Source organism: Bufo bufo, chromosome 6 (assembly GCF_905171765.1).
Source record: "Bufo bufo chromosome 6, aBufBuf1.1, whole genome shotgun sequence".
Taxonomy (NCBI): Eukaryota; Metazoa; Chordata; class Amphibia; order Anura; family Bufonidae; genus Bufo; species Bufo bufo.
The window spans coordinates 341,585,276-341,606,185 of record NC_053394.1 but is presented as its reverse complement, the minus strand read 5'-3'; the positions used below and the strand labels follow the sequence as shown (position 1 = coordinate 341,606,185).

Here is a 20,910-nt window from a genome sequence, read left to right as displayed (position 1 = left end):
CCACATCATTCCACAAGCTTAATTATTACAACAAACCCACCCGAACATAAGACCTAAACCTCACTGATTCCCATCTCCCCATCTTCTTAATCCCTTCATCACTCATCCCAGCTCTAGCCACCTCAGTGGCAGCACCTATCCTGAACGAGTGCCCAGTAAAATCTTCCACTGCAATACCCAGCTCGCGCAGACAGCGCTTAAACACCGCCACAAACTGGTATCATGATAGATAAGACCCGTCCTCATGCCTCAACAAAGGACCTGCCGCCACCACACCACTCACATCATACTCCCGCAAGCACCGCAGTGGACACAGGGCGCAGCCCGGAACTTCAAAAAACCGTACATAATTACCTTTTCCCTCTCTATCCGTTTTCGACCTGCGGATCTTGATGACAACCCTGTCTCCGGATAGCACGACGTCCTCCCTCAATAACCCACCGCCGACGGCCTGCACGCTATCACATATCAACTCCCCCAACCGAAAGGTCCCAAAGAACGCTAGGGAAAAAGCAACCTTGAACAGCCTCACTTCCCAACATGAGCGACAACCCAACTCCACTCGCATACCTAACTTTAACAACAATTCAAATGAAACTGGCCTCCTCCTGTCCTCCGTTCGCTTCCCGCGCCTCCAGCCCCTCAACACCTGTCTCACTAAAAAGTTTTGGTTACATCCGCCAAACCCCTTAGCTTAAAACGGAAAGCAACCCCCGCAATCCACCTATTCATTTTCGCCACAGACCAGCCCCGCTCTTTAACATGCCCCAGGAACAATAACAGAGGCGTATCTCCCTCGTTCACAAGCACACCCAAATCCTCACACCACCGCTGCCACTCGCTCCACGCTTTACCGTAAGCCACCCACGTCCCGGCACTCATCGAGTCCTGCAGCAACCGTCCTATGGTGCTTCCAACAATTCCCACATGGACTCTGGGCACTTCAACCCCTCGCCGTCCACTCCCGGCGCTAACTGCCGAAACCGCTCCCACTGCGAACGAGTAAGGGCATCCGCAATACCGTTAGACACTCCCGGCACATGTACTGCCACAACCCAAGCATTCAGCGACAAACAAACCAAAACTAAATGCTGCAACAAACGAACTACGGGAGGCGACGACGCAGTCATGTTATTAATGGCCTGGACCACCCCCAAATTATCACAATGGAATCTGACTTTTTTATTCCTAAAACAATCCCCCCACAACACTACTGCTAGCACAATTGGGAAAAGCTCTAATAGCACCAGGTTCCTTACCCATCCCATCTCTACCCATGAAACCGGCCAACTACCCGCACACCATTGCCCATGAAAATACACCCCAAAACCCGATCCCCCACCCGCGTCTGGAAACAATTTAAAAACAAAATTATCCACCGCCTCCCCCAAAACCAAAGTCCTCCCATTAAAATGCCGTAAAAATTCCACCCAAACTGCCAGATCCCTTTTCAGTTCTTTACCCAACCTAACAAAGTGGTGCGGGGCCGCAATACCCGCCGTAGCCCCCGCCAAAGGCAGACTAAAAAATTCTCCCCATTGGCATAATCCTACATGCGAAATTGCAAATCCTTCAATCTGATCTTCGTTGCCCTCCTCGCCTGCTCCACCACCATCCGCAAATCTTGCACCTTCTCCTCAGGCAACCGACATTCCATCCTTTGCGTGTTAATAACGATACCCAGGAAGCTCAATTCCGTAGTAGGACCTACAGTTTTTTCCTCCGCTAATAGCACCCCGAACCCCCCAAAAACCGATTCTAACGTGCTCAGTAACAATGAACAAACCCTAGACCCTACCGGGCCCAAACAAAGAAAATCATCCAAGTAATGAATAATGGATGAGCAACCCGAAACGTCCATAACAACCCACTCCAAAAATGAACTAAATGATTCAAAATATGCGCACGACACCGAACACCCCATCGGTAGGCATCTGTCTACGAAGTACCCCCCATCCCAGTAGCACCCCAGCAAATGCAAACTGTCCGGATTTACGGGTAGGAGACGGAACGCCGACTTGATGTCCGTCTTTGCTAACAACGCCCCCACCCCCAACTTCCGTACCCAATCTACCGCCGCATCAAATGAAGTGTACGCCACCGAACAGAGTCCCAGATCGATACCCTCATTGACCGACGCACCCTTCGGGTAGGATAAATGGTGAATGAGCCAAAACTTATTCGGCTCCTTCTTAGGTACAATCCCCAAAGGCGATACCCTCAAATCGACCAGAGGCAGCTCCGAAAAGGGGCCGCCCATGCGCCCCAAGGCAACCTCCCTGGCCAACTTGTCAGACACCACCTCCGGATGCTCAACCGCCGAGCGCAGATTCTTTCTTCGCATAACAACCGGCAACGGCGCCGAGGGAATAGAAAAACCCTTAGTAAACCCGTCCCTCAAAAATTCTGCCACCCCTTTATTGGGATATCTACTTAAGTAGGGCTCCATCTTTTCCACCCGCACCGGAGTCCGACCCTTTTCCAGCCTCCTCCCCTCCTCTTTGCCTGTTCCCTCTAAAACATCTGTTGGCTCCATGAGTACCGCCGCACACTGAACACTTGTGCTTAAATCTACACTTTGCCCCAAACCTACAATTCCCTTCGTTAAAATGGAAGCAGAGCCCTTTCACTGAGGCCACCGAGAATGCCGACTGCCCTGATCCCCCCCGACTCATTCCGAAAGGACTGCCCTGCCCGTATCGGTGCCATTACCCGCATCCATAATCCAATATCTTTATGATCCCATCTTATGCTACTTCGCACCGCCATCCTCTGCCGGAACTGCTCGTCGTAACGCAGCCAGCCCGTCCCCCCGTATACCCGAAAGGCCTCACCGATCGCATCCATGTAACAAAAAAGAGACGAACAGCACTCCGGCTTCCTTTCCCCAATCACGCTGACCAAAATCGCGAAAGCCTGGAGCCAATTGGAAAATGTACGCGGGATCAATCGAAACCTCAGTTTCTCCTCCTCTTCCTTCTTCCCGTCATCCTTTTTCCCCTTATCTAAATTAAACCTCTCCAGAGGGAGCAGGGAAAATATTTCTACGTATTCCCCCCTCCAAATCCTTTCTCGCATCTCTTGCTTCAAATGTGCCCCTAGCGGTCCCTCAAAACAGACGTATACCTCACCCCGCGCTCCGTCGTCTACGGTTTGTCTGTCCCCCTCCCCCCCCACCTGCGTCTGCACTGACACCGAGTCGCACACCCTGCTTGCCGCATCACCATTCTCCCTACCACCCCCGGTCCCCGTCCCCCCCGCCTGCACCGGGGAAACACCGGCCGCCCCAAACCCTGACATCCACCCTGCCAGCCACCCGTAGAGCGGAGGGTCCCCGGAGGGGCTTCGAACCCGGCGTCGAGCAACTGCTGGATAAGGATCTCCACCGCCTGCATGATGTGAGTTTGGTCTTTTTTGATTACTACTCTAAAATGGCGCCGATTGCCTCCCCTTCTTATAGCCTACTCTGTAAACCCACCCCTTCTTACTCGCCACCCCCCATATTTTTAAAACTCTTAACCCTCACACTGCCGGCCCCCTCCATCCAAACCCTATCATGTCGGCCTCCCCTCAACTGTCGTCCCAGTACGGCCTCACTGAACTGACAAAAACTGATACAAAATAAGCAAAACATTTGCTCAAAATAAAGGATCCATCTGTTCTTCTGACGGATCAGAAGAACGGAAAACTAAACAGTGATGTGAACCCAGATCAGAGTCCCAGCTGATTTATGCCCAGTCGTGTTGTCTTTGAAACACCTCTATTGCAACTTGGAAAAAGTGGAATGCCACCTTTATTTGGGACAAGTATGAAGGAACTGAAGTAGGAATCAGAGAGACCTGGATAAAATGTTGATTATGATATGGATGTGATGGGCCGTACCCAAGTAGTTTTGCTACCGGTATATGTATTCCCACTCTCTTCTGTACCTGTTTGGTGAGTGTATATAAGGCACTAACCTTTACAAGATTAAATCTTTTCCCAAAAGTGCTACTCCACTCATCATGTGAAATTATACTGGTTTCACCATCGAATCCAGTTTACAGGATTAAATCTAGGACCGACTGTTTATAATTTTATTGATTTTCATGAAGTATATATTTACACACACAGTGTTACATTTGGGATCTACTGTATGTGCCACTTCTGTTTTAATATTTTAATATGTTCACTTTTTGTTGATTTTTTTGTCTATTTTTTTATGTATATATGTTCTTTAGGTGTGTGGATTTCGTATAAGAGTTCACTTTGATGGGTATTCAGACTGCCATGATTTTTGGGTGAACGCCGACTCGCCTGATATTCACCCTGCTGGTTGGTGTGAGAGGACTGGACACAAGTTACAGCCCCCAAAAGGTCATTATGAAAGAAAGGTTTTTACCACCTTGTTTGCAGTTTAATTTAACTATTGTGATTTATGAGGTCTATGAAAACCTTCATTGCATCCAGTCTCTTCAAATATCTTGTTGCAATTATGGTCACACTAACAACTTCTGAGGGAGAACCATAGCATACCTTCCCTGGACCTCCTGTGTACCAGACCCTTTCTTCACCAGCTACCTCCTTATAAACCTTCCCTTTGCTGCCCTTCCTATTTCCTCCTATGTGCCAGACCTCACTCATCTTCACCAGAGCTTCTATGTGCAGACCTCATCTTCACCAGACCCTTTATGTGCCAGACCCCATCTTCAGTAGAACTTCTTTGTGCCAGACTCCTTTTTAACCAGACCTTCCATGTGCCAGACCTCATCTTCATCAGACCTTAGATGTGCCAGACCCTATCTTCATCAGACCTTCTTTGTGTCAGACCCCACCTTTATCAGACCTATGTGCCAGACCCCATCTTCACTAGACCTATTTGCCAGACCCCACCCATCTTCACCAGACTTTCTATGTGCCAGACCCCACCCATCTTCACCAGACTTTCTATGTGCCAGACCCCATCTTCACCACACTTTCTGTGTGTCATTCCCCATCTTCACCAGACCTTTTATGTTCCTGACCCTATCTACACTAGACCTTATACGTGTCAGACCGTATCTTTACCAGACATCTTATGTGCCAGATGCCTCTTTCTCCAGCCATCCTATACAGTATGTGATACCATTTATTCTCTAGCCCTTTGTTGTGTTCCCTTAGTGCAAGAGCACACGTTTCCTATACTTCAAATGTGCTAAACCATTCCTCCTGCCTGCATATGCGGAAGATCACGCCTTCACCAACTTCCATATGTTGCAGACCATTTCTTACTTGTGCTAGGAGCCCCTTGTTCCATCCCATTTAAGAGCCGTTTTACTGTGTCTTGTGCTAGCACATTTCTTATCTGATCTTATCTTTCTGTGTAGGATACAAAGATGAAGACTTCAGCTGGACCCATTACCTGAGACTAACAAAAGCTCATGTTGCTCCTAAACATTTATTTATAACCCCAAAAATTGTGAGTTCTGCTTCACAATCATGTTAACAGCCTACAATAACATGGGTTAGGATCTCCCGAATTTCTTTAGAGATCACACCCCCACCTGCGCATATAGAAACATAGAATGTGTCGGCAGATAAGAACCATTTGGCCCATCTAGTCTGCCTAATATACTGAATACTATAAATAGCCGCTGGCCCTATCTTATATGAAGGATGGCCTTATGCCTATCCCATGCATGCTTAAACTCCTTCACTGTATTTGCAGCTACCACTTCTGTAGGAAGGCTATTCCATGCATCCACTACTCTCTCAGTAAAGTAATACTTCCTGATATTACTTTTAAACCTTTGCCTCTCTCATTTAAAACTATGTCCTCTTGTAGCAGTTTTTCTTCTTATGCTATGAATGTCAAAAGTGTAAATACCCCTTTTTTTTTTACACGCCTATAAAATTGACTATAGAATCCCATCCTCCAAGTTAACATCCTCTGTAAGTATAATCAACCCTATTAAACCAGGCATATTGCGAGGTAGGGTTGTTCATGCTGATGAAAATGTTATATTTCTTGTATCTGTAGCGTGCAGTGTTGGAGAGACATCATTACTTTTATCTTTATCTTATCTGTCTAGCCCTGTCAATTAAATGGAAGAGGGGTGTGTACTGAGGGGTATAGCAGTGGTGGTGCTCCAAGAGCTATGCCAGCCCCTCAGTGCTCAAACTGCATAATTTGCACAAGGCTTATGCACATGATCATATATATTTTGTGGTCTGCAAATTGGATCATCCATGTACTTCCTGCTTCTCTATGTCCTTTCCGCAAAAAGATAGAACATGTCCACAAAATGTGAACCACGGACCCATTGAAGTCAGTGGGTCTGCAAAAACAATGCAGAGGGTACCGAGGCCGCAAAATGTTTTCTTCAGCATAATCAATCCTACCAGACAATATGCCTGGTTTAATAGGGTTGACCATGCTGACAGAGATTCTTTATCAGGTTTTACACACTTCTATCAATATATGACTTAACTCCATTAAACTCCATTGTTCAGCATTGGCTATTTGGCATGTAACAGCCATCCCCATATACACTGCTCAAAAAAATAAAGGGAACACTTAAACAACACAATGTAACTCCAAGTCAATCACACTTCTGTGAAATCAAACTGTCCACTTAGGAAGCAACACTGAGTGACAATCAATTTCACATGCTGTTGTGCAAATTGGATAGACATTAGGTGGAAATTATAGGCAATTAGCAAGACATCCCCAATAAAGCAGTGGTTCTGCAGGTGGTGACCACAGATCACTTCTCAGTTCCTATGCTTCCTGGCTGATGTTTTGGTCACTTTTGAATGCTGGCGGTGCTTTCACTCTAGTGGTAGCATGAGACGGAGTCTACAACCCACACAAGTGGCTCAGGTAGTGCAGCTTATCCAGGATGGCACATCAATGCGAGCTGTGGCAAGAAGGTTTGCTGTGTCTATCAGCGTAGTGTCCAGAGCATGGAGGCGCTACCAGGAGACAGGCCAGTACATCAGGAGACGTGGAGGAGGCCGTAGGAGGGCAACAACCCAGCAGCAGGACCGCTACCTCCACCTTTGTGCAAGGAGGAACAGGAGGAGCACTGCCAGAGCCCTGCAAAATGACCTCCAGCAGGCCACAAATGTGCATGTGTCTGCTCAAACGGTCAGAAACAGACTCCATGAGGGTCATATGAGGGCCCGACGTCCACAGGTTGGGGTTGTGCTTACAGCCCAACACCGTGCAGGACGTTTGGCATTTGCCAGAGAACACCAAGATTAGCAAAGTCGCCACTGGCGCCCTGTGCTCTTCACAGATGAAAGCAGGTTCACACTGAGCACATGTGACAGACGTGACAGAGTTTGGAGACGCCATGGAGAACGTTCTGCTGCCTGCAACATCCTCCAGCATGACCGGTTTGGCATTGGGTCAGTAATGGTGTGGGGTGGCATTTCTTTGGAGGGCCGCACAGCCCTCCATGTGCTCGCCAGAGGTAGCCTGACTGCCATTAGGTACCGAGATGAGATCCTCAGACCCCTTGTGAGACCATATGCTGGTTCGGTTGGCCCTGGGTTCCTCCTAATGCAAGACAATGCTAGACCTCATGTGGCTGGAGTGTGTCAGCAGTTCCTGCAAGACGAAGGCATTGATGCTATGGACTGGCCCGCCCGTTCCCCAGACCTGAATCCAATTGAGCACATCTGGGACATCATGTCTCGCTCTATTCACCAACGTCACGTTGCACCACAGACTGTCCAGGAGTTTGCAGATGCTTTAGTCCAGGTCTGGGAGGAGATCCCTCAGGAGACCGTCCGCCACCTTATCAGGAGCATGCACAGGCGTTGTAGGGGGGTAATACAGGCACGTGGAGGTGACACGCACAACTGAGCCTCATTTTGACTTGTTTTAAGGACATTACATCAAAGTTGGATCAGCCTGTAGTGTGTTTTTCCACTTTAATTTTGAGTGTGACTCCAAATCCAGACCTACATGGGTTGAAAAATTTGATTTCCATTTTTTTATTTTTGTGTGATTTTGTTGTCAGCACATTCAACTATGTAAAGAACAAAGTATTTCAGAAGAATATTTAATTAACTCAGATCTAGGATGTGTTATTTTTGTGTTCCCTTTATTTTTTTGAGCAGTGTATATTACAAGCACCGGTGAGCTTCCCTTGTGACTACTGACATTTCATCGACATATGATAGAGCTCAGTTATTATTCATAGGATATCCATTTGGCATTGCATCATTAATGCTAGTGGGTTGGGACGCATGATAAAAATGTTTGGTCTAATGTTTCTAGCAATTCTCACTATACTTGGGATTGTCTCTGTCTTTAATAGGGTGCTCCCCCATCCCTCTTTCGGGTGGGTATGAAATTAGAAGCTGTGGACAAGATGAATCCATCTCTCATATGTGTGGCCAGCGTTACTGATGTAGTAGAAGACAGATTTCTTGTGCATTTTGACAATTGGGGTGACACCTATGACTATTGGTAGGACTTTGTTTTTAATGTCCAAGCCTTAGGCAGACAATAAAATGCCATATTTTCTTTTAACCACTTCAGCCCCCATAGCTTAAACACCCTTAATGACCAGGCCACTTTTTACACTTCTGACCTACACTACTTTAACCGTTTATTGCTCGGTCATGCAACTTACCACCCAAATGAATTTTACCTCCCTTTCTTCTCACTAATAGAGCTTTCATTTGGTGGTATTTCATTGCTGCTGACATTTTTACTTTTTTTGTTATTAATCGAAATTTAACAATTTTTTTGCAAAAAAATGACATTTTTCACTTTCAGTTGTAAAATTTTGCAAAAAAAACGACATCCATATATAAATTTTTCTCTAAATTTATTGTTCTACATGCCTTTGATAAAAAAAAAATGTTTGGGTAAAAAAAAAAAAATGGTTTGGATAAAAGTTATAGCGTTTACAAACTATGGTACAAAAATGTGAATTTCCGCTTTTTGAAGCAGCTCTGACTTTCTGAGCACCTGTCATGTTTCCTGAGGTTCTACAATGCCCAGACAGTACAAACACCCCACAAATGACCCCATTTTGGAAAGTAGACACCCTAAGGTATTCGCTGATGGGCATAGTGAGTTCATAGAACTTTTTATTTTTTGTCACAATTTAGCGGAAAATGATGATTATTTTATTTATTTATTTTCTTACAAAGTCTCATATTCCACTAACTTGTGACAAAAAATAAAAAGATCTATGAACTCACTATGCCCATCAGCGAATACCTTGGGGTGCCTTCTTTCCAAAATGGGGTCACTTGTGGGGTAGTTATACTGCCCTGGCATTCTAGGGGCCCAAATGTGTGGTAAGGAGTTTGAAATCAAAATCTGTAAAAAATGCCCGGTGAAATCCTAAAGGTGCTCTTTGGAATGTGGGCCCCTTTGCCCACCTAGGCTGCAAAAAAGTGTCACACATGTGGTATTCCGTACTCAGGAGAAGTTGGGCAATGTGTTTTGGGGTGTCATTTTACATATACCCATGCTGGGTGAGAGAAATATCTTGGCAAAAGACAACTTTTCCTATTTGTTTATACAAAGTTGGCATTTGACCAAGATATTTATCTCGACCAGCATGGGTATATGTAAAATGACACCCCAAAACACATTCCCCAACTTCTCCTGAGTACGGAGATACCACATGTGTGACACTTTTTTGCAGCCTAGGTGGGCAAAGGGGCCCACATTCCAAAGAGCACCTTTAGGATTTCACCGGGCATTTTTTACAGATTTTGATTTCAAACTTCTTACCACACATTTGGGCCCCTAGAATGCCAGGGCAGTATAACTACCCCACAAGTGACCCCATTTTGGAAAGAAGACACCCCAAGGTATTCCGTGAGGGGCATGGCGAGTTCCTAGAATTTTTTATTTTTTGTCACAAGTTAGCGGAAAATTATGATTTTTTTTTTTTACAAAGTCTCATATTCCACTAACTTGTGATAAAAAAGAAAAACTTCTATGAACTCACTATGCCCATCAGCGAATACCTTGGGGTGTCTTCTTTCCAAAATGGGGTCACTTGTGGGGTAGTTATACTGCCGTGGCATTCTAGGGGCCCAAATGTGTGGTAAGTAGTTTGAAATCAAAATCTGTAAAAAATGGCCGGTGAAATCCAAAAGGTGCTCTTTGGAATGTGGGCCCCTTTGCCCACCTAGGCTACAAAAAAGTGTCACACATGTGGTATCTCCGTACTCAGGAGAAGTTGGGCAATGTGTTTTGGGGTGTCATTTTACATATACCCATGCTGGGTGATAGAAATATCTTGGCAAAAGACAACTTTTCCCATTTTTTTATACAAAGTTGGCATTTGACCAAGATATTTCTCTCACCCAGCATGGATATATGTAAAATGACACCCCAAAACACATTGCCCAACTTCTCCTGAGTACGGAGATACCACATGTGTGACACTTTTTTGCAGCCTAGGTGGGCAAGGGGCCCACATTCCAAAGAGCACCTTTCGGATTTCACCGGCCATTTTTTACAGATTTTGATTTCAAACTACTTACCACACATTTGGGCCCCTAGAATGCCAGGGCAGTATAACTACCCCACAAGTGACCCCATTTTGGAAAGAAGACACCCCCAGGTATTCGCTGATGGGCATAGTGAGTTCATGGAAGTTTTTATTTTTTGTCACAAGTTAGTGGAATATGAGACTTTGTAAGAAAAAAAAAAAAATCATCATTTTCCGCTAACTTGTGACAAAAAATATTAAATTCTAGGAACTCTCCATGCCCCTCACGGAATACCTTGGGGTGTCTTCTTTCCAAAATGGGGTCACTTGTGGGGTAGTTATACTGCCCTGGCATTTTCCAGGGGCCCTAATGTGTGGTAAGTAGGTAAATGACCTGTGAAATCCTAAAGGTGCTCTTTGGAATATGGGCCCCTTTGCCCACCTAGGCTGCAAAAAAGTGTCACACATGTGGTATTTTTTGTCACAAGTTAGTGGAATATGAGACTTTGTAAGAAAATAAATAAATAAAATAATCATCATTTTCCGCTAAATTGTGACAAAAAATAAAAAGTTCTATGAACTCACTATGCCCATCAGCGAATACCTTGGGGTGCCTTCTTTCCAAAATGGGGTCACTTGTGGGGTAGTTATACTGCCCTGGCATTCTAGGGGCCCAAATGTGTGGTAAGGAGTTTGAAATCAAAATCTGTAAAAAATGCCCGGTGAAATCCTAAAGGTGCTCTTTGGAATGTGGGCCCCTTTGCCCACCTAGGCTGCAAAAAAGTGTCACACATGTGGTATCTCCGTATTCAGGAGAAGTTGGGCAATGTGTTTTGGGGTGTCTTTTTACATATACTCATGCTGGGTGAGAGAAATATCTCGGCAAAAGAGAACTTTTCCCATTTTTTTATACAAAGTTGGCATTTGACCAAGATATTTATCTCGCCCAGCATGGGTATATGTAAAATGACACCCCAAAACACATTCCCCAACTTCTCCTGAGTACGGTGATACCAGATGTATGACACTTTTTTGCAGCCTAGATGCGCAAAGGGGCCCACATTCCTTTTATGAGGGCATTTTTAGACATTTGGATCCCAGACTTCTTCTCACGATTTAGGGCTCCTAGAATGCCAGGGCAGTATAAATACCCCACATGTGACCCCATTTTGGAAAGAAGACACCCCAAGGTATTCAATGAGGGGCATGGCGAGTTCATAGAAATTTTATTTTTTTGGCACAAGTTAGCGGAAATTGATTTTATTTTTATTTTTTCTCACAAAGTCTCCCTTTCCGCTAACTTGGGACAAAAATTTCAATCTTTCATGGACTCAATATGCCCCTCACGGAATACCTTGGGGTGTCTTCTTTCCGAAATGGGGTCACATGTGGGGTATTTATACTGCCCTGGCATTCTAGGGGCCCTAAAGTGTGAGAAGAAGTCTGGAATATAAATGTCTAAAAATATTTACGCATTTGGATTCCGTGAGGGGTATGGTGAGTTCATGTGAGATTTTATTTTTTGACACAAGTTAGTGGAATATGAGACTTTGTAAGAAAAAAAATAATAATTTCCGCTAACTTGGGCCAAAAAAATGTCTGAATGGAGCCTTACAGGGGGGTGATCAATGACAGGGGGGTGATCAGGGAGTCTATATGGGGTGATCACCCCAGTCATTGATCACGCCCCTGTAAGGCTCCATTCAGACGTCCGGGCGTGATCAATGACTGGTGATCACCCCATATAGACTCCCTGATCACCCCCCTGTCATTGATTACCCCCCTGTCATTGATCACCCCCCTGTAAAGCTCCATTCAGACGTCCGCATGATTTTTACGGATCCACTGATAGATGGATCAGATCCGCAAAACGCATACGGACGTCTGAATGGAGCCTTACAGGGGCGTGATCAATGACTGTGGTGATCACCCCATATAGACTCCCTGATCACCCCCCTGTCATTGATTACCCCCCTGTCATTGATCAGGATATTATCAATGGACAACCCCTTTTAAAATAAAAGGGGACTTACACAAAATATTGTATCAATATTGCATCTTTGTGATTGTCCAAGGATACATTCAAACTACTGCTAAATATTATTATTTTAGGTTATAAAGCAAGTGTTCCTGCATTTAAGTGATGTATTCTTTCTGTTTACCTAGGTGTGACCCTAGCAGTCCCTATGTTCACCCTGTGGGATGGTGTCAAGAACATGGGAAGCCTCTCACCGCCCCTCAAGGTACTGACACAGAAGGGCTGTGGTGACAACAGAGTAGAAGAAAAAAGTTCTGAGCTACTATGACATACAAAAAAATGTAAAAGGGTTATAGTGTTTGTAGGGGAAGCTATTGTTAAAAGTACAAGAAATAACATGGCTGCCTTCCTGTAGACTATCCAGACCCTGATAACTTCACCTGGGAGCAATACCTGATGGAGACAGGAGCCACTGAAGTGCCTGCCCGAGCCTTCCACACTGTAATGTTATCTATAGTACATATATATACTATACTATGAATGTTATTTGCTCATTTCTCTCTTTGTTGTATCTCATTCATAATCAGTTTTTATCCTTAAAATCTTCTGCAGCGGCCACCACATGGATTCAAAATCAACATGAAGCTGGAGGCGGTAGACAGAAGGAATCCTTCACTGATCCGGGTGGCATCGGTGGTGGAAGTGGAAGAGTGCAGAATAAAGGTGAATACATGAGTTCAGTCCGTTATGGGTAAAATTTCCGTCTCTCCCATTACATGCCTATGTCTTACGTGGGTGTTGGTGTGCTTCCATCTTATGTTGTGGGGCACGGGGAAGGGTTATTAATACCTGGGTTTCTGACAACCCATCCCACCTTCCAAGGTTCACTTTGATGGCTGGAGCCATTTGTATGACTTTTGGCTGGACGCTGACCACCCAGATTTACACCCTGTGGGTTGGTGCCAGAGAACAGGACACCCACTGCAAACTCCACTCCGTGAGTACTGCGCACTATAATTCGGTTGTGGATGTCTTAATAAAAGCAAATACAGAAAAGAGAATGAGACGCTCCCAACAAGATACCAATCCGTAAAATGCATGACATTTTTCTTTCTTAAGTAACTAGCTGTGAATGGCACTGCCTACAATGTGGCCTTCAAAATCCAAGATGTAATCTAAGGCTAGCTTCACACATGCGTCAAAGAAATCCGGTTGGCTGTTCTGGCAGAGAACTGCCTGCTTGAGTCCTCTGGATCCAGCATAGCCAGATAGTGCCGTAACAAAAACCATTGCGTACAGCAATTTTTGTCTGACCAAATCCCAGTTGATATATGGATCCCCGCCACATCCGATTATAGTTAATGTGGTCCGGTGGGCACACGGCACTGTCCTGGATCCGGAGAACTCTGGCAGGCTGTTCTCTGCCAGAACTGAAGAAAGGGGGTTGAGCGGCACTCCTTGTTGGAGGGTGGGCGGTGCTCTGTGGTAAGGGTACATCCAAATTTTATCAAAAAACCACGGCACTCTATAATTAATTTATAAGTTGCTTGTTTTATTTCATTTCATATCTTTTTTATATATATTTCTTTTGTAAATCCATCCAAGAAAGTAGCCACTGGCCAACGTTTCGGTCTAGTCTTAGACCTTGTTCATGGCCTAATATATAGATAGGTAAATATTTACATTAGTATATACAGTAATAGAACAGAAAGTTATCATGTTGACAATGTAATTCTTTGGTATGACATGAATTAGAGAGAACATGTCTAACCTACAGGAGAATACATAACGGACCAAGGACAACCATGGTTCTATTTCTGTTCTATTACTGTATATACTAATGTAAATATTTACCTATCTATATATTAGGCCGTGAACAAGGTCTAAGACTAGACCGAAACGTTGGCCAGTGGCTACTTTCTTGGATGGATTTACAAAAGAAATATATATAAAAAAGATATGAAATGAAATAAAACAAGCAACTTATAAATTAATTATAGAGTGCCGTGTTTTTTTTTATAAAAGTTCTCTGCCAGAACAGCCTGGCAAATTTATTTGATGCATGTGTGAAAGTAGCCTAATTCATCTTGTTTTGAATCAGTCCAACCTGCCAATTTTGGTGAGAATGGCCAACCACCTAAGTTATATGAAATACGGTATTTAGCCAATGTATGTTTGGTGGAAAAAACATCAGGTATGTTGAATTTCAACATGCCCAATCTTTTTTCTCAGGGTAGATAATCCACCATCATAGGTGTCTGGCAGCAAAATATTCCCCTTTCCTTATTGAGAATGAGTGTGTATGGGGAGTTCCTTAGGAATAGCAGTCGGCCGACAGCTATGGGGACTGTATGGCGAGCTTTAGCGCAGGCTGTCAGTAACGGAATACGTTTCCTCGGTTTCACTTCCTTCTCTTTTTACAGGACACCGTGATTCTCCAAACTTATCACCGGGCGCTTGTGTGTCTCTCAGCTGTAAAGGGATTTCTCACTCACGAAGCAATAAATACAGTTTCCACCACAGGTCAGCTGCTCTTTTCTTTTTTTCTGGACAACTTATCCCAAAATCACGGACAGCCAACATTTTTTACGGACAAATTGGAAAACCATAATGAATGATAAAGGTTATAAGTAATACATGTCTATAGCTCAATATACTGATAAGAACTCATTACCAGTATTTACAGAGAGCTGTAAAATGATGATAATTAACACCAAAATAATCTAGTCAAGTACCACCTGCCTCAGAAAAAAGTCATACATTTTTATGGTCTGTCTATTAATTTCTGAACGGTTGGCAACCCTGGTGTCTACTACTGTAGAGTGACAGTTTGGGATGTGTCAATGGTCTCCTAGATTCTCTAAGTTGCTTTTTACTGGGAGGGCTGGCAGCTGCTTGGAGGGAAGTATTATGTCTCTCCTATTAGATGACATAATTCCTAAAAAGGTCCCTGTCCCTGTTCACACAAGCAAAGGCAAATCCGCAGCATATTCCGCACCAGAAACCACTCCGGGTTCTGCCATGGTTTTTCACCCACTTGCTGTTTAGCCCTCATTAAATGGAGCTAAACCATGAAAAGACACCCGATGCGACACCCGTCCGCCATGTCCTTTCTTGGCATGGTCACAGCTTTAAACCGCTGGCAGCATGAACGGCAGTGCAGGCTACCACAAAAAACAATGGGAGGCAGAGTCAGCTTTTTGGGGCGGAATTCCATCCAAAATTCCATTGTTAAAAGACACTGCGTAAACGGAGCCTAAAATGTAATTGTGCGCCCTTGTTTACAGGAGGCTTCAAACAAATCACAGTGACTGGGAATGAAGAAAAATAATCTGGAGATAAAATAACCAGAAAAAATAGTGTTTTTTTAAATAAAAAATGTTTTTATAAGACAGCAATGCGACAAACAATATAAAACAGGGGGCCAGCACCCGTTCCCACCCATGTCTGGTCAAATTTTTGTAAATGTCTGGAGATTGCCATGTCGTTTATCCCTCATCTGGTTCTACCTATAGGAAGTGCCCCACTCCTGGCTGCGATGGTTCTGGCCATGTGACCGGAAGATTCACAGCTCATCACTGTCTGTCTGGTTGTCCCCTGGCTGATCGGAACCAGCAACCAGCAAGAAGCAGGAACCCTATCCCACTGCCACCTCGGAGGAAATCCAGACATCATGGCAGGTGACAGATCAATGTGCAGGGGGTCCATCGTTGGAGGGACCTGTCACCCCTCCTGACGTGTCTGTTTTAGTAAATACTTGCTTCCCATGCAATAACAGGTCCTTGTGACAGTGGTGTGTCCCGGCAGAGTCTGACACTGGCAGCACTGACTGGACATATCTACAAATGGTAACAGAGTAACAGTACAACACAAAGTCGGAAGAACAGATGCTTCAGAAGGGTCATTTCCTGTAAAATAAATTTTTTGCAGATTTGATGCAGACAGCAGACTGTGTGCTGTGCACATCCGTACGTCCGTGCAGCTGTTCTACAAAAAAAGATAAAGTTTGTCACATTCTTGTCCATTTTGTGGACACTGTTGGTGTTTTGCGGATCCGCGGAGTGAAGACTGCAAAACGGAGAAGGTCACGTGCATGGGGCCTAAGGGTACTTTCACACTAGCGTTATTCTTTTCCGGTATTGAGTTCCGTCCTAGGGGCTCAATACCGGAAAAAAACTGTTTTATCCTAATGCATTCTGAATGGAGAGCAATCTGTTCAGGATGCATCAGGATGTCTTCAGTTCAGTCTTTTTGCCTTTTCAGGACGGAGATAATACCGCAGCATGCTATGGTTTTATCTCCGTCCAAAAGTCCAGAACACTTGCCGGAATGAAGGATCCAGCATTTTTTCCTATTGAAATGCATTTATGCCGGCCCCGAGTGTTCTGGCAAAACGGATCTGTTTTTGCAGTCTGCGCATGCTCAGACTCCAAAAAATTTGAAACAAAATAAATGCCGGATCCGTTTTTCCAGATGACACCGGAGAGACGTATCCGGCATTTCAATGCATTTGTCAGACAGATCAGGATCCTGATGTTCCGGCGACGGAACTGCCTGCCGGAATCCTCTGCCGCAAGTGTGAAAGTGCCCTGAAACAGACATCAGGAGTGTCGATGGGTCCTGTTTAAACAAAATCTATGAACGTGGTTGGGGCAGGCATGAAAATCAAGATGAATATACCACAAAGACTTACCAAATGTCGATAAATAAAGTTAAAGAGAATAAGTAATACATGTCTATAGCTCAATATACAGAAAAGTGCATACACTCTGCTCAATATCAGATAAGTACTGTGTACTATATACTCATATCGTTTTGATTTGAGCATCCTGTCATTTGCATGTAAATTTTGTCTTATGTATTTAGGGAATGCCGTCATTCCTCACGCAGTGACTCATTTTTATGCGTTTTTAATATGTTTTTAAGATATCCTGATAAAGTATGTACGGTACTTATTTTATATTTATTGGGGAGTATGCACTTTTTTTTATGGGAGGGGTATGAAAATCAAGATGGCTATTGTTCTAGGCAGATGTACTGCATCTCATGGATATTAGCTCAATGATGTTGATATTAATCTGGTATGGCTGAGGCTACTTTCACACTTGCATTGTTAATTCCGGTATTGAGATCCGGCAGAGGATCTCAATTCCGGAATTAAACGGATCAGTTTTGATTTTGCACATTAGGATGTATCCGTTCTGTTAGTATGCAGTTGTGTGAAATCAATACAAAAAATTGAAAGTCAATGGATGACGGATCAGTTTTTTTAGGCTCCTGAAAAAATGGATCTGTCACCATTACTTTAGGCCTCTTGCACACCACCGTATGGTTTTGCGGTCCGTTTTAAACTGATCCGTTTTGCCATTTTTTTTTGTTTCAGTAGTGTTTCCTTTTCTGTTCCGTTTCCGTTCAGTTTTTCCGTTTGTGATCCGTTTTTTGCATATCACAAACGGAAAAGGAAGCATACAATAATGGTAAAACAGTAAGTACATAAAAAAATTGGGCTGGGCATAAAATTTTCAGTAGATGGTTCCGCAAAAACAGAACGGATACGGAAGACATACGGAGGCATTCCGTATGCATTCTGGTTTTTTTGCGGAACCATTGACTTGAATAGAGCCATGGATCCTTATTTGCGGGCAATAATAGGACATGTTCTATCTTTGAACGGAACAGAAATACGGAAACGGAATGCATACGGAGTACCTTTCGTTGTTTTTGCGAACCCATTGACCGCAAATGGAATCCGCAAAAACGGTATGGAAATGGAAAAAAATGACTTTTGTGTGCAAGAGGCCTTACATTGTTTTCAGTGCCGGATCCTTTTTTTTCCGTTTTTGTGACCGGACACAAAAACGAAGCTTGCAGCAGTTTTGTGTCCGGTCACAAAACAGAATGCTGCAAAAACAGAGGACATCCTGAATGGATCTCTACCTTTTTTTCCGGTACCGAGATCCTCTGCCGGATCACAATACCGGAAAACAAAAACGCAAGTGTGAGAGTAGCCTAAAATGAAAGACTATAGTAAGGATGTTCAGAGTCATCCCAGATTTCTTGCTCTGCACTGATTTCTGTATTTGTCTCATCTCGACATTGGAAAAAGAAGCAGGGGGTCCAGGAACTGGGTCCCTCATTATAGAGTCCTGGACATTGTTACTTCCCCTTCTCGTATCCTGTCGCACTGTACAGCCTCATGATCCTTAAATAACTGTTATATCCCATTATAGAATTGGACGTCCTCCCAAATATCGCAGAGTGCAACAAGACAGCTTTCAAGGTAAAGACGAAGCCGATTCCGTAAAGTGTGCTACAAGGAACCCTGAAAGTTCATGTGACAATAAATGAACCATCTCTATATAAAATGTCTCCTCATTCTATTATACCGCAGTTCTGTCATTCCTCTGTCCCTAGACCCAGTTCACCAGTCGCTCTTTATGTCGGCCATGTCGGTCCATCCTGATCGAGCCCTTGCTCACTGCTGGGAACAGCACTGCCGACTCTTGCCTGGCGTTGCTGGTATCAGTGCCAGCACTGTATCGAAATGGAGCACAGAAGAGGTATGTTTCCCTTCAGGCTATGGGCAGCATGCTGGAGCTGAGTGATGGCTAAAATGCAAACCAAACATATGCTGGAAACATAGGGGGTCAGTTACTGTGACCCTTGGGCCAGTTTTATGGCGTAAAAAAGTTGCAAACCGCCATCGCAGCGCAGGGGATACCAAGACTGGTGCTGCACACACCATTCTTTGGTAAATGGCCCCAATAGCGTTGCTTACGGTATTTTGGATGTGTGATTTTCATTTGTGATAAATACAAGCCTTTTCTTTTCTAGGTGTTCAACTTCGTGCAGACGCTGACAGGATGTGAGGACCAAGCCCGACTTTTCAAGGAGGAGGTGCGATGTCCGACTCTGTGTCACAATGGTTACTAAAATGGCAGTCCTAGTATATAAAATTGCTCAATACCAAATAATGAACGCCTTGATAGATCTAATAAACACACCGTTTCATGGGGGCAGCAGGACCTGTCACCAGTGCCATCAGCAGCGCAGACAGTGTGCCCTACATAAGGTCTCATGCACAGGACTGTGTCTGTATTGGGGTCCGCAAACCACGGATCCGCAAAATATGGCCACCTTCTGTGTGCAATCCGCATTTTACTCACGCCCATTACTATAAGTTTTTTGCAGACCCATAGAACTGAATGGGTCCATGTGGAATTCACAAAAAATGCAGACGGGTACACGGATACAAAATACGGTCGTGTGCATGAGACCTAAAGACTGTGCCATCTTTAGGTTGTATGTGTCACTGCTGGGTGGATACCGGGCAGTTGGTGCCGGAGCAGAAAATTGTCTCAAAAGGTCAAGTAAAAAGTGTCCATTGTATAAAGGAATCAGTTGTCCTGACGCCTGCAGCACAGATGGGTGGATATTATTATGGAAAGGCCACGACAAAGTGTTCAGTGGGCCACGTAAGCACATCAGCTCGGTTGTCGCTCTTCTATTCGGCGTGTGGCTTTACTGCTTGCTGCTGGGCTGCCATCTGGACATATAATACATTTAAGATTTATCCAGAGATGTTAAGTAGATGTCGTATACATATTTGAGCCCAAGTCGTTGGTAAGTAATTTTGACATTAAAGGGATTCTGTCACCAGATTTAACCCTATTAAGCTAGCTGACATTCGCAATGTGCTAATGTCAGCTGAACCTAACTAGTCTTTTCCTACTTTTATCTATGCCCCTGTTACTCCCGAAATCTAACTTTTATAATATGCGAATTAGCCTCTAGGAGCGGGGGGGGGGGGTCGGCGTTGTTCCTGCTCCTAGAGGCTCCGTTCTCCCACCTCTGTCGCCTCCCTCCAATTCCTGATTGACAGGGCCAGGCAGCGCTCGCATCTGTCTGCCAGCCCTGTGCTTTGGTGAAATCTCGCGCCGTTCAGTGTTCGGCGCAGGCGTGGTGAGGGAAAGACGCTCGCAGGCTGCCACCTTCCTCACCGTGCCTGCGCCGAATGCTGAACGGTCATCCAGTCTAGTGTATATGCAATATTTCTCCATAGGTAATAAGAGGCTGATGTACAATGTGCCTACAATAAATATGGACGCATCTGTACAGTGTAAATATACTATAGACAGCATGTATCTCTGCAGGTTGTGGTTTGTGTACCATGTCATTCCAGCAGATGGCAGTACTATAGAAGTATCAAGCCTACACTTACAATGAGGTAACTTGGCAGACAGCTATTGAAGCTAGGGCTACATGGCGTTGTGCGTCGCTCGATCAGAAATATATCTGTTGCGCAACTAATTTGGGGTCTGTGATTTGGATGTAAAGAACAGCCATGTCGCAGGCAAATAGTATGTTGCACACAACTTATATTGGGGTCTATAATGGCAAAGTCGTGTTCCACCTGCGACTAAAAAATCCAGTGTGTTGATTCTCTGCAATTGCACCGTCACAGTTGCGACATGTCACTATGGCTCAATTCACACGTCC

The 20,910-nt window shown here is 44.5% G+C and overlaps 1 protein-coding gene across 1 annotated transcript in view; it reads left to right on the top strand.

Annotated features, from left to right (window-relative positions):
* The window catches only part of L3MBTL1 (L3MBTL histone methyl-lysine binding protein 1), a 49,379-nt gene that overhangs the window by 26,829 nt on the left and 1,640 nt on the right, over positions 1 to 20,910 (top strand). The window contains exons 10-21 of the mRNA XM_040437137.1: positions 4,221 to 4,356; positions 5,346 to 5,437; positions 8,289 to 8,440; positions 12,600 to 12,676; positions 12,827 to 12,912; positions 13,024 to 13,134; positions 13,294 to 13,408; positions 14,835 to 14,934; positions 15,927 to 16,091; positions 18,642 to 18,691; positions 18,826 to 18,971; positions 19,246 to 19,308. Coding sequence (XP_040293071.1) covers positions 4,221 to 4,356; positions 5,346 to 5,437; positions 8,289 to 8,440; positions 12,600 to 12,676; positions 12,827 to 12,912; positions 13,024 to 13,134; positions 13,294 to 13,408; positions 14,835 to 14,934; positions 15,927 to 16,091; positions 18,642 to 18,691; positions 18,826 to 18,971; positions 19,246 to 19,308 — 1,293 coding nt within the window. The remainder of the gene's footprint in view (positions 1 to 4,220; positions 4,357 to 5,345; positions 5,438 to 8,288; positions 8,441 to 12,599; positions 12,677 to 12,826; positions 12,913 to 13,023; positions 13,135 to 13,293; positions 13,409 to 14,834; positions 14,935 to 15,926; positions 16,092 to 18,641; positions 18,692 to 18,825; positions 18,972 to 19,245; positions 19,309 to 20,910) is intronic.